This window comes from Pelodiscus sinensis, chromosome 29, assembly GCF_049634645.1.
Source record: "Pelodiscus sinensis isolate JC-2024 chromosome 29, ASM4963464v1, whole genome shotgun sequence".
Taxonomy (NCBI): domain Eukaryota; kingdom Metazoa; phylum Chordata; order Testudines; family Trionychidae; genus Pelodiscus; species Pelodiscus sinensis.
Window position 1 is genome coordinate 11,950,549 of NC_134739.1, and position 12,659 is coordinate 11,963,207.

Below are 12,659 nucleotides of genomic sequence, written 5' to 3' on the forward strand. Positions count from 1 at the left end.
GCGCGCGTGTGTGTATGTACGCATGTACAAACCCTTGCTTAAGTGACAGTGGAGAGGAACTTCAAGCCATAGTTGTGGTCACGATTGTGTGGGGGAACAAAGGGGTGATTTTCTTCAAAGCTTGCAAAAATTGTTCCTTTATCCTTTCACTGTAATTGTGCAAGTCCTTTTAGTTAGGCTCCTGGGCAGCAGTTAATACTCCTCCTTTATCTGTTCTCCTTCCTTTTTTCCTCATTTTTTGTCAAGGAAACAAGAGGCAGCACACCCTCTTCCTCAGTTGCCATTGCCTGTACGTTGTGGCTCCCTGAGTGCCCTGTTACTTTTCTTTCTAATTATTCTTGTCCTCTGTCCCCAGAACTAGTGTCCCAAGATTGTTTGGTGTAATGTTCCATTTTTCTCCTTGCATGGAAATGCCTGTGCTTTGATGCATCTTCACAGCACAGTGCCATGGATTCAAGGTCTCTGTTAGCCAGGGGTGCCAACTTTCTAATCACACAAAACCAAATGCCGTTGCCTCGCCCTTCCCCTAAGGTCCTGGCCTGGCCCCACTCCATATCTGAGGCCCCACTGCTGCGCACTCCATCCTCTCTTCACTCACTTGCTCATTTTCACCAGGTTGGGATAGAGGTTGGGGTTTAATAGGGAGGGTCTGGGCTGGGAGAATGGAGCTAAGTTGTTCGGAGTACAGGCGGTGACTCCAGGCTGGGACAGGGATGTGGGAGGGATAGCAGGATGCGAGGTCTGGGAGGGATTTTGGTGTGGGAGGGGGTTCAGGACTGTGGAAAGGTTTGGGATGCAGGCTCTGGGTGGCATTTACCGTCGGGGGGTTCCTTGGAAGTGGTGACATGTCCATCGGCTACTAGTCATGGGGTGTAAAATCTGGGTTAATCTGTTAACTGGTTAAACATTATATTTAGTTGGCTAACTGGCTAAAGGGGGGCGGGCAGGAGGGCCCCTCCAGCCAGGCTAGAGTGCCCCTACCCGCAGCATACTGCTCTGGCCAGGTTGGGCCTGTAACCTGTAAGGATCATCCACTAAGGGTGATGTTTACCAGTTAAACCTGGCTCTAGGAATGTGAATGGTTATTTGAGGTGTGTGCTCACTGCCTCTGCCCACAGGCACTGCCCCTGCAGTTCCCATTGACTGCAATTCTCAGCCAATGGGAGGTGTGGAGACAGCACTTGGGGTTGGGACAGCACGCAAAACCCCTGGTCGTCCCTCCACTTAGGAGCTGACAGACATGTCACTGCTTCTGGGGAATCTGTGCAAAGTGTGAAGTAGGGTGACTGCCAGACCCATGCCAACTAAACTTTTAACAGTCTGGTCAGCAGTGCTTTTTGATTGGACATTCCGGTTGATCCTACTGTTAGCACTGTATGTGATCAGATGCTCCTTCATACAGTAAGTTTCATCCTACAGCACCCAACAACCCTTATTTTCCCAAAACAGTTTATAATTAATCCCTCCTTATCAACCCACAAAGCATTTTTGACCAAATTGAGCAAAAATATATCCAACCTGTAAAATGCCACTCACACACTGGTGCTCAATCTTAGAATTTGAGAACTTAAGCAAAGTTCGAGAGTTTATTGGCTCTGTCGATTCAGTTGTAATTGTCTTGTTAAGCAGCAGTTGTGCTCCCAGAAGTAATGATTTATTTTGAACATACAGGGTGGCCAAGTGGTTTAAGCTGTTTATTTTTGTTTGCAGATGTTCTCAAATAATGACGAAGCAGTAATCAACAAAAAACTTCCAAAAGAACTGCTACTTCGGTAAGCTATCTTCCAATTTGTGAAACTGGAGAATTTCTTTGTGTCTGTTTACAAGCAATAGCTAATTTAGCTGATTCATTCATAAGTTATGAACATGGATTGCTTCAATTATCAAGCCATAAACACACACTAAGCTGATCAAAGGCCTGAATTAGCAATAATTTATGGTAAATATTTTGTTGTTGTTTTTCATGTCTTTGTACAATGTTTGATGAATGTGCTGGTTGCCTGTTTTCATAGATGAAAAACACATAGGTAGAAAGGCCTTCAATGAAAACTAATATCAGTAAAGTCTAAAATAGAACCCTCTGCCTATATTCATTTTGTTAATGTGAAATGTTCCACCTGAAAAAACCTACACAACTTGTTTCTCCCAAAGACTTAAAATGTGAGACACTATTGGAAGATGCCCAGGATTCCACTTGAACACTTTTAGTTGCAGCTGCTGTAAATAGGAGTTGAATGCTCAGCATCTAATGAGATGGGACTCTTGTTATGGTATTGTGGAATCTAGCTTGTGTTTAGTATCTCAATCTATTCCTTACACTGTGAGGATCACCTTCAGGTTTACTACTGGACTGCAAGCTTAGAGCAGCCTAAGTGGCAGGTATTTTTCAAATCTGGAAAAAAATACAATTTTTGTCTCCCCTTTTTCATCTCTTGCTTTGCTCAGGCTAGAGCATAGCTTGTAGAGAATAGCAGCTGGCAGTCTGTGCTGAGGATCTGAATTATTAAAGTGAGCAAACTTCTTCAAATGCGTGTAAGTATTGCTCAGTGATATTCAAGATTTAATGGTAGTTTAAAGTCTTTGGAGGTGAGCCCTGGACTCTGAAAAAAGCACTAGCCTACTTAAAATAAAATGAATAAAGGTTATGTAATATCTGGGATGTTCATTACTTCTCATGATATCCCATTAGCTGAGGGGTAAAGCTTTAAAAAACACCTATGAGATTTTAATGAAAGTCAATGGGACTTGGACTCTTAAGTCACTTAGTCACTCCGGAAAAATGTACTGATATCATCCTCATCACGTAGTGAGTGTGTCATTCACTAGCCACCTCTGAAAGGTGATTTCTGGTTGTTTACTGGCCACAGATTGGGGTGCACCCACCATTCAAAGCACCAACTTTGAGTTTTCATAGGTGTCTTGTATCGGGAATCACTTTCTCCACAACCATCTCCACTGGCATCGCAAACCTGCCTTAATATGGGAGTAAATCTTGAACTGAAATAACTGAATATTCTATCAGATGGGTGGGTCACTGCTGACACTTTCCGTTCTCCTTGCTGTTGTGGATATTTGTTTTTGAATCAGCAGTGTATGCACTTAGCAAATGGCAGTTGCTGTCCCAAAGAACTTACAGTATAAAAGGCAACCACAACGGGTGGATGAGCTAAGCCGGAAAGGAAAATGAGGAGGTTGGGGTAACAAATATAGTATGTCTTAGCACAGACTAGCTGTGTGAATGGTTCTTAGCCAATTACCACGTGTAGCTGTGGCATGGGAGGAGTGAGTGTGGCATCATTGGTATAGCGAGGGCAGGAAGTTACCCTCACAATAAAATAAGTGGCTGTATAGTAAGTTGGGGCCAGTTTGCAAAGGATTTTAATAAGGCAAGAATTTTGTCTGCTTCACTGTAAGAGAAGTTGTTCCAGTGGAGGAAGTTACAAGGGATGACACAGTGATAAGCTAGAAAGATGTTAGGAGCAGCATTTGAATGGCCTTGAGGAGGGGAAAGTTGCAGGCATCAGGGCTAGTAAGGAGTTTGGTTGAGATTTCTGACACAGTGGTCAGACTGGAAAGGTCTCAGAGGGGTCAATAGGCCCTTTCCGAATCTAGGGAAGTGGTTGTGACTGGAAGTTCCTCCTAGATGTTCCTCCTTTTCTCTCTATGATCATGTCTGCTAGGGTATTTCACACTCACAAAAACATTTCCACTTGTGTTAGTAAATAGAATCAATAGTTCAGACAAAGGGCCCAGGGCTGGATGCGTTTTTAGTATGGAAAGGATACTAGTATTTCATCCAATGTCATTTGTCCTTCGTACCTGCCAGTAAATTGTGTTTGTGTTCAGGGTTATGCTAAACTTGGTTTTTAAAATGAAAAAGCATGAGTTTATAATAGGGATGTTAAAAAATGTGTGTGTGGGAGGGGTTGTAAATGTACAACTGCTGAAATTTTCAGTGGTTACACATTTACACGCATGGGAGAGGCGGCTCCATGGGAGCTGGTGCATGCAGGGAGCCAGCTTAAAAGTTGGCTTCCCGCACATACTGGCTTTTGCTGTCCCTCCACACTGCTGCCTCTATCAGGCACTTCATGGGGAGCCTATTTAAAAGCCAGCTCTCCCCAAGCACTAGCTTCCGCCTGCTCTCTCCTTCCCCCACTGCTTCTGCCTCTGATTTAGTGGCAGCAGGGAGGGAGGGGGCTTTTGTGTGACCGTGAATGTTAACCGATAAGCCCAGGCTTATCAGTTAACTGTTTAAACATGTACACTGACACATCCCTGGTTTATGCACGTTAAAAGTTCATAAGTAAGGGTTTGGAGAGCTGGAATCCACTGTTTGCATTCTGTGAAGATTAATTAGTGCAGATTGACACTGCAACCTTTGAAAGAGATTTGGATGCATTTATCTAGGGGGATCTCTTGTAAATGAATGTCAGTGTCTACAAGACAAAGACGGGTGTGTGTAAGAAGCTCTGCTGAGTAATTTCTTGTTCCCAGTTTGGCCGTTCTGGGGATGGTATTGACGTCTCATGTACTGTATGTGGTTCTGAAGTGAAAAACTACACTTGAGCCCTTTCAGTTGTGGGAGGGTGCAAAATGGGCAGACAATGGGCCTTGTCATCCACACAGTGTAGAAATCTGCATGACTTTGTTCTTATTCTCTCATCCTGCCTGGTTGCTGAGGTTTTGGGTGAAGACTTACAGCACTTTACATCTTTCAGATGGTCTTTACCCAAACAGTTTTTTCAATACATAGAAATGAATTCGTTGCCCTTTCTACAGATAAGGAAATGGAGGCAGAGATTAAAAGTTAAATTGAACAGTGAGTAATTAACCATTGGAACAATTTACCAAGGTTAATTTTTAAATCTATATGGGATTTTTTTTCTAAAAAACATTCTGTCACGGCTCAATTCCCCAACCTAGCACTTGGGGCCGGCCAGCAGAATAAACTCTGTAAGATCCTGTCTCTGTAACTCCCAGAGACAAACTTGTCCGGTCTCAGTTTCTCTGAGACCCAAAAGAATGACAGTTGGTTTGCTGCCAGCATCAAGTGTAAATAAAAAACATAAAATAAGACCTTTTCCAGAGAAGAGGTCACTTGAACCTCCCTACCCCAATCTCCATTTTGCTTAGAGTTGGGAAAACAAACAGAGGTAATCCATGGAGAACCATGGGGCTGTGCTTCTCCCGGGTAACTTAGGCACATAGGTTTAAGGATACAAAAATTAACCAATATGGGTTAATCAGAACAAAAAGAAAACACTTTTATTATTAAAACAAGACTACTGTTGCAAGCATAGTAAATGACTGAGTGTTAAAAAGTCATGGAGCGAAATAGACTCGGGAAATCCCTAGGTTGTAATCCTTAGTTACAAAAGAGAAAAACAATTAACCAGCTCAGACATGATTTCCAAACCCCCAGACAAGGAAAACAATAAAATCTGATGGACTATCTAAACTTTTCCTTACTTACACATTTCAAAGAATCCATTCCTGGGAGAACCCGACTCCCTTGTTACCTGAGGGAAAACTGCTCTGATCTCAAAACAAAGGAAGAGAGGGAAAAAAAACCCTCCCTCGTTTTGAAATTCCTGTCTGCGTTTCATTGGCTGAATGCCTGAAGCCCCCTCCCTTAGGTGCATCCCCACAGTTGCTTAACCTTTTTCTCACTCTCCAGGTAAGTCAGATTCTCCTTAGCAGCTTCTATTCATGACACATGCGCTAAGAACTTTTTGGAGGAAGTTCGGGGCCTGTTATACAGGTCAGTCTAGATAATCACAATGGTCTCTTCTGGGTTTAGAATCTGTGATTTCCAGCCCCCTGTTTAATCCAAAAAGCTATGCTTAATTTGAACTTTTATGGGAACAAATCTGTTAAATGCCAATGTCCTTTGAATCCTGAGGGGGAGATGTTAAACCAGTGACTAAGCCCACAATATAGTGACTTGACTCTAGCATTCTGTGAGTATATCCCTCTTAAGAGAAACCAGTTGTACTATGTAATTATCAGTCTATATGAGCTTGCTATTGCGATCTCCCTTCAAATTCTAAGGTTTGTCCCAAATATTTTTGTATTATGGTAGTGCCTATGGACCCATTGTGCCAGGCACTTTGCAAAATATCCTAAGAGATAGAGCTGTCCTGAAGAATTTGCCATATAAATAAACAAGATATAGACACAGGGTTGAGGGGAGAGATGTGACATACAAGCAGGTGAACACTGTGAAGCCATGTTAAGTCCAATTTTTTGAATTTTGCAGGGTGGAGTTTTGTTGGGAGAGGATTATTTTAAAAGACAAGGAAGGTAGAGTCACATTAAAAGGGGGGATAGTAGAAATAGGGGTGTAAAAGTATATATGTATAAATGGTTAACCTTCACAGTTACATGCAGTCCCCCCCAATCCCTGCACTGCTATCTCGGTATCAGCGTGGCAGCAGTGCAGGGAGAAGGCAGGTGGGAGCCGGCTTTTAAGACAGCTCCCAGCACGCACCGGCTCCTGGGGAGCCGCCCTCCCCTCCCAACTTCCTTTACTGCTGCCTCTGATACATGTTTACCTTAATAAATGCATTTTGACATCCCTAGTAGGAAATAAGGGGTACATGGAAGATGGGAAGTAAAGCTGGAGTAAAGAGATTGCAAAGGAAGGGGCAGAAAAAAGTGGAGTGAACAGCCAATCAGCAAAAGGGGAAGAATGTCCACAACAAAAGCTATTTAAAAAATATTAACTCTCCCACCCTAACCCCCATTCTGTTGATAGCAGAGTCTGTATGTCCCTGCATCAATTGCTTGTCTGTTTCTGCTCTAGTCTCTGGCAACTTTTGGCAGTTTTTGCCCCCAAGTTTCTATGGCTGGAGTGGGGTGGGATGAGCCGGGCCCTGCTGCACCAAAAGAGCATAGGGGTTCTGCACAGATCTGAGTCCATGGAGCATTAGGGTTGAGGTACTCAGACTGGGTCTCTGCACCTCCCCTCTCCTCCATATGATATTGCTATACCTGATGCAGCTGCTTCTCTCTGCCATTGCCAGCTGAATTTTTAGAGGCTTGCACCTTTTTTTAACAAAGTACATTTTTAAAAGAGTCAAAGCATCAAAAGATGGAATTCAGTTCATCCTCTTCTCATTCCTGCAGCGTTGCCAACTTGTACTTGGACGGTGCTTAGCTGCTTGGTTTGTGTAGCAAGAATTTAGAAACTCCTTCCCTGAGACAGGCCAACAGCTGGCTTATTGACTCTGAAAGGTGATTTCATGTTTCATTTTGGCACTAGTTGTGGTTGATTTAGACATCTGTTTTGGCAGACTAGCTATGTTCCAGTAGGACTATCTGTACTATCTATCTAACATGATGGTATCGATGGTCCATTGAGAAGGGGGCATTTATACGTTAAGGCAACCTGCCAATTGACTTTTGAATATAGGCCAAATTCCATCTAGAAGTCTGAAGGAGGTTTTTTTTTCCTAGAGAAATAATGGTATGTACTCATTTCCTAAGGAGTTTTTATTTCTCAGATATACCTTTCTTTGGACTGGTCTCCCGGGCCCTAAGGTTTGCTTTTTCAAAATTGGTTCACCAATAAAGTCAGTCATCTTTGAAGTCCTCTCATCTTCTGGTTCTGTGCCACCTCTGTGCCCCGTTATCTCCTGCCTTCCCTCAGCACATTGCACGGCAGTTTTGTATGTGCTTCCATGTTAATTTCTCCTTCTGTAGCTTTAATTCTGCTCCAAAAGAGTGAAGGACTGAAACACAATTGAATGGTTTACCAATGAGAGATGCAGCGAACTATAGTCTGTGCCGACAGGAACCAAATAAATAGGAAGGGAATGGATCACCCAATGATTACATGTTCTGTTTATTCCCTCTGAGGCACCTGGTATCTGCCACTGTCTGAAGACAGGCTACTGGGCTAGATGGACCTTTAGTCTGACCCAGCGTGGCTGTTCTTATTGCTTGAATAGTATTTCGCAGGATTGCAGGCCAAGGCCATAAATCAGATGGTAGTCTTTTGCCGGTGTATATCTTTAAAGAGGCTTCATCCAGCATACTTTGAAGTAAAAGGCAATGATGGTGGTGATGGGAAAGAATAAGGAATCTCTTTAAAAAATCCTGAATGGATTTGAAGAAGTTGGAACTATAGAAATGTGTTGGACATGTCTTCATGGAATATATTGTGGCTATTTGCCTTGCTGTAGACTGTGCTAGGACATCTGGAGCAGGCAGTATCCTGTCTTTTCACAGTTCGTCTGAATCCCTCTTTGTGATGGGGTGTGATTCTTGAGACTGTCAGTCAATGTGCTGATCATACCACTGAGCTACCTACGTACCTTCTGGGGTGCCCCACTACATTGTCCTGCTGGGCCACAAGTTCTGGTCTCCCCTCCGCAAAGGCACAGAGTTGGAGTAACAGCCCTCCAGTAGAGTAACACAGACATTGATAGTAGTTCAGCTCTGGGAGGACTTGATAGCTCCCAAGAGTCTAGCCCCAAAGGGACCAAAACCCCAAATAAATTTATCTTAGGCTGTATACAAGTTTTATACAAAGTTTTATATAAAGTTTGCTCTCTTGATCAATGAAAGAGAGACATGCACAGTTGTGTCCCCCCCCCCCCCCCACTTCCCTCAGGTAACAATTATTTACACTGGGTTTGATAATAAAAGTGATTTTAGTAAGTATAAAAATAGGACTTAAGTGGTTGCAAGTGATGATAGACAGATACTAAACTAAAATAAACAAAACACTCCAGCTAAGCCTAATACACTAAGAGAAATTTTACAAATCATAATTTCACACCCTAGTCCTTATTTCAAGTAGATTTCTTCAGGCCAGAGCTGATCTTTTTTCTGACCTGGGCCTAATGGCTTCTCCCCTTGTTAAAGTTATTTGTTTCCAGGTATCTCCATGTATCCTCTTGTAGTGGGAATAGTTTGTGAGGCCAGCTGAAGAATCTTCTCTTTTTGACTTATTGAATGAGAAAATCAGCTATAATTTTAAACTCTTCAAGACTCTTCATGTTTGACTCCCATGCTTTAAATAGAATTTCCCCAGGACTGGAACTCTTTGTTCATTCTCCCCAATCCCTCCCCTGCAAGAACACAAAATTCAAGATGGAGTCCAGCCCCATGTGGCATGGTCACCTGTCTTTATAAGGTCAACCACAATCCAGGCTTCAGGAAAAAAACATATCCTTGCCTTGAGCGCCATACCATTAAGTTCCATAAGTACCACTACTGACTTTCGCTAAAAGACCTAGATTAATAAACAGGTTTACACTTCATATTTCTAACTTGACATACAAGAAGATACATGCGCACAAATAGAATACACAGGCAATCACAAGCTCTTGAATGATAAATTACTTGCCCTGTTCTGCATAAAGCATATTAGAGTCATGCGTATTAATTTTCAAGAACACATTTCCATAAAAATATGGGGGCACGGTATCACTCACCGTCCTTACTGTTTTTGAAGAATAGTTTTAATTTGTTGTTTCTCAATAGAATTACTTAATCTCTATCATAACCAACAGATTTGATTTAGTTTAATGCTGATAATATCTGAATAAGCATCTGCCTCCCTCTTCCAATGACTGTTTGAGCGGAAGCATGGATTATTTTCTTGCTGCCACTCCTCTGTGAGGAGGGAAAAAGCCAAGTGTGACAACAGAACAGTCAAATGTCAGCAGATGTATTTCATCAAAATAAATATGCTGTGTAGAACTTAAAAACAAAATGAGTATTTTCATGACGGTTTGAAATTATAGCTGATTTTACTCATCCAATAAGGCAAAAACGAGGAGAGTCTTCATGCAGATACACTATTAAATAACCTGCTAACTTTTTGGCAGCTTCTCAGAGTTTGATTCCAACTAATAACTATCTTTATTAGCTTGGTAAATAACAATTTAGAGCTATATAGGGAACTAGAAGGATGCTTTGTGTAACACTTTCATGCTCTGATGCATATCCTCCAAAATAATTTGGATCAACACCAAGAGGTGGCTCTTTTTAATATACGAATATTGCAGTATATCTAGGAAGGGCCTAGATAGGTCTCGTCCAAATTTTTGACTGCACTGATTGTTTTTCTGTTGTACTCTTTTCAAACCAGTCATGCAATATTAACAGAAATGTTTATTACATTTTTGAGGAGTGTTGGATTATCTGCCCGTGGATTTTTTTTGTGCTGCCTGTACTGTGCAGACTGCATAATTCAGACAGGGGTGAAGAGAGAGACCAGTATTTAAATATGACCCATACTGTGTGTATATTGGAGGAAACCTGTTTTGTCATTGCCTAGCCATGCAGGGCAACCTGATTTATTCCCTCTAGCATTCTCTTTGAGGAGAAAAGCCTGTCCTTGGATTTACCGTGGTAAAATAACTTCAGGTCACCCACAGGAAATTGTGGGCTCCAGTGTTCTCTCCATTAATGATGAGGTACTACAGGCTGGAACCAAGTCTTGAAACAGCCAAAGTGCACAGCATAGTAGAGCCTGTTGCTGAAACAGTATTTGTAATAGCTTGATTCTGCTGAGTTATTCTTTGGTATCAGTGAGTAGGGGAAAAGACTAGGGGAAGAGTACTGCAGACAGCCTCGAGAAGTCCTTTTCTTCTTCTTCCTTTTTTTAGAAGTAATCTTATTTGCTATGTAAGAGCATGATTTTAAATTCATTGTTTGTTGCCCATGAAGTCATTGTCAGGCAACCACTCCCAAGCAACCAGTTTAGCTAGGGCCGTCACAAATCTTACAAGAGTGCAGGAAGGCTATTGAGGGAGGTGTGGCAGGAGAGATGAAAAGTAAGATTAAGAGCCCTGTAATCTTAAGTATATTGGATCATATAGACATGGACTTTTAGGAACAGGAGAATTTTTCACGTGCTTTTGTGTGTATTCTGGCCTCAGATGTGTATCCTCAAGGGGAAAGAAGGGCAATTGTCAGCGTCCTTTATTCTGTCTTGGGGAAGGGAAGGAGAGGGACATGGTACGACTTTAACAGATATCTAACAATTCTGTTACAGAATGTGTATTAGTGGCTTGGCCTTTCTTTAGAGGAAGAATTATAGTTTGTGGATCGTGAGCTTGCCTGGTGATTTAGTTGTGTCCCTGTAGATACAGATACTAGTGCTTCATGAACCCAGAGACAAGAAGAGAACTTCCTCTTTTCCATAGTCTTCCCTGAGAGCCGATACATTGACTGATGTCATACTATAAAATAGCACTTCATTTGAGGGAAGATATTTGTATGCTGAGGATTTATTAAAAGTTTTCAAACAAGGTATTCTGGAGCCAGAGCTGTGTGTAATAATGAAAACCACATTAGGACCAGAGCTGCAGGTGTGCGTGTGCCCTGTGCACAGGAGATTGAAATGTTCTGATTAGCAGAGTACATTGCCCTGTGTCACTCCATGGGTGAGAGGATGAAGTAGCCGCAAACCTCCCTCACTTTCCTCTGACTGCCTATGTTAGTAAGAGAGAACTTGGTAAGTGTCTGATTTGTTGTTTCTCTTTTCGAGCTTCAAATTCCTCTTCTAGACCAGTTTTGTAATAAGCAGTCCTTCTTCACCCTCCTTATTCTGGTGCAGATCGCTGTGTTCAGCAGTGTTTCCTTCATGCTGTGTGAAAATGGTACTGGCTTGCAGAAAACAGATGAATTATGGGATGTCAGGAGGGGCATGATGGGAGTTTGTTTGACCCCCCAAGCCACTGAATTCCAGTCAGCATTTCACAGTGCGTGGAGAAAAGTCATCGAAGATGTAGAATCCAGTGGCAGCACATTGCACCATGGGATATACGCCCAGAATGTTGGGTGGTTATTAAAAGAAAAAAAAGCACGCAGAACTGTGGGTGCACTGATTCACAAGGGAAGTAGCTGTAGCCAGCATAAATAAAGCTGTGTGGAAACCCTCCTTTGCTGTAGTGTTAGCAGGGGAAAACACACTGAAAACCCTTTCCCTTGCAGACAAGGCCTTACCCCCTTTGTTTAAAAAACACTCAGTGCTCTGCTGTTGGCTTCTTCTGATTCTGCCACATCCTTGCAACGCTCCCCTTCTCCGTCCTCTGGGAAAGAGCTACTTAACAGCTAGCACAGAGTTGTTGAGCACCAGAGGTCACAAGGTTAATGAAAACAACGGCTTGCAATCCTATTTCCTACAGCAAAGCTAAACAAAATGGCTAATGAGGGTGGCCTTCAGCACGCTGGCAAATGAGACCTCCAGCGAGGCCCAAGTCTGGGAATTACTTTTTGTTTTTATGAGACATGGATGTGATGAATAGCTTATTTCCTTTCGAGGAAGTCAGCAGACATGCTTCCACTGATGATGATGATGATGTCAAAGTTTTGATAATGCTCTTTGCTGTACCATATCATTCTACCTTGCCAGTCTCCACTTCTGAAAAATTGCAGCCCCCTGGCTTTGCTACTTACAGATTACTTTGAATACAAAGTATGCACATTAATGTTCATAAACTGTGTTGACCAGCTGGCGTGTTGGCAGAAGCAGCGGCCTTGATAACTCCTCCTAATCCTTCCATGGTGTAAAGTGGAATTTGTTAGCAGTACACGTTTGTTCATTATTTTAAGTGCCTCCCCCCCCAGCTTTACCGCTGCCTTTGTGGTATTTATTCTCTACAGCTATCCCAGACTGTGGATACATTACACAATTA

At 42.4% G+C, this 12,659-nt stretch overlaps 1 protein-coding gene across 3 annotated transcripts in view; it reads left to right on the plus strand.

Annotated features, from left to right (window-relative positions):
• The window catches only part of FBXL20 (F-box and leucine rich repeat protein 20), an 85,976-nt gene that overhangs the window by 29,060 nt on the left and 44,257 nt on the right, over nucleotides 1-12,659 (plus strand). For all 3 annotated transcript variants that reach the window (XM_075911392.1, XM_075911393.1, XM_006126214.4), the window contains one exon: nucleotides 1,711-1,772. In XM_075911392.1, the coding sequence (XP_075767507.1) occupies nucleotides 1,711-1,772 (62 nt within the window). The remainder of the gene's footprint in view (nucleotides 1-1,710; nucleotides 1,773-12,659) is intronic.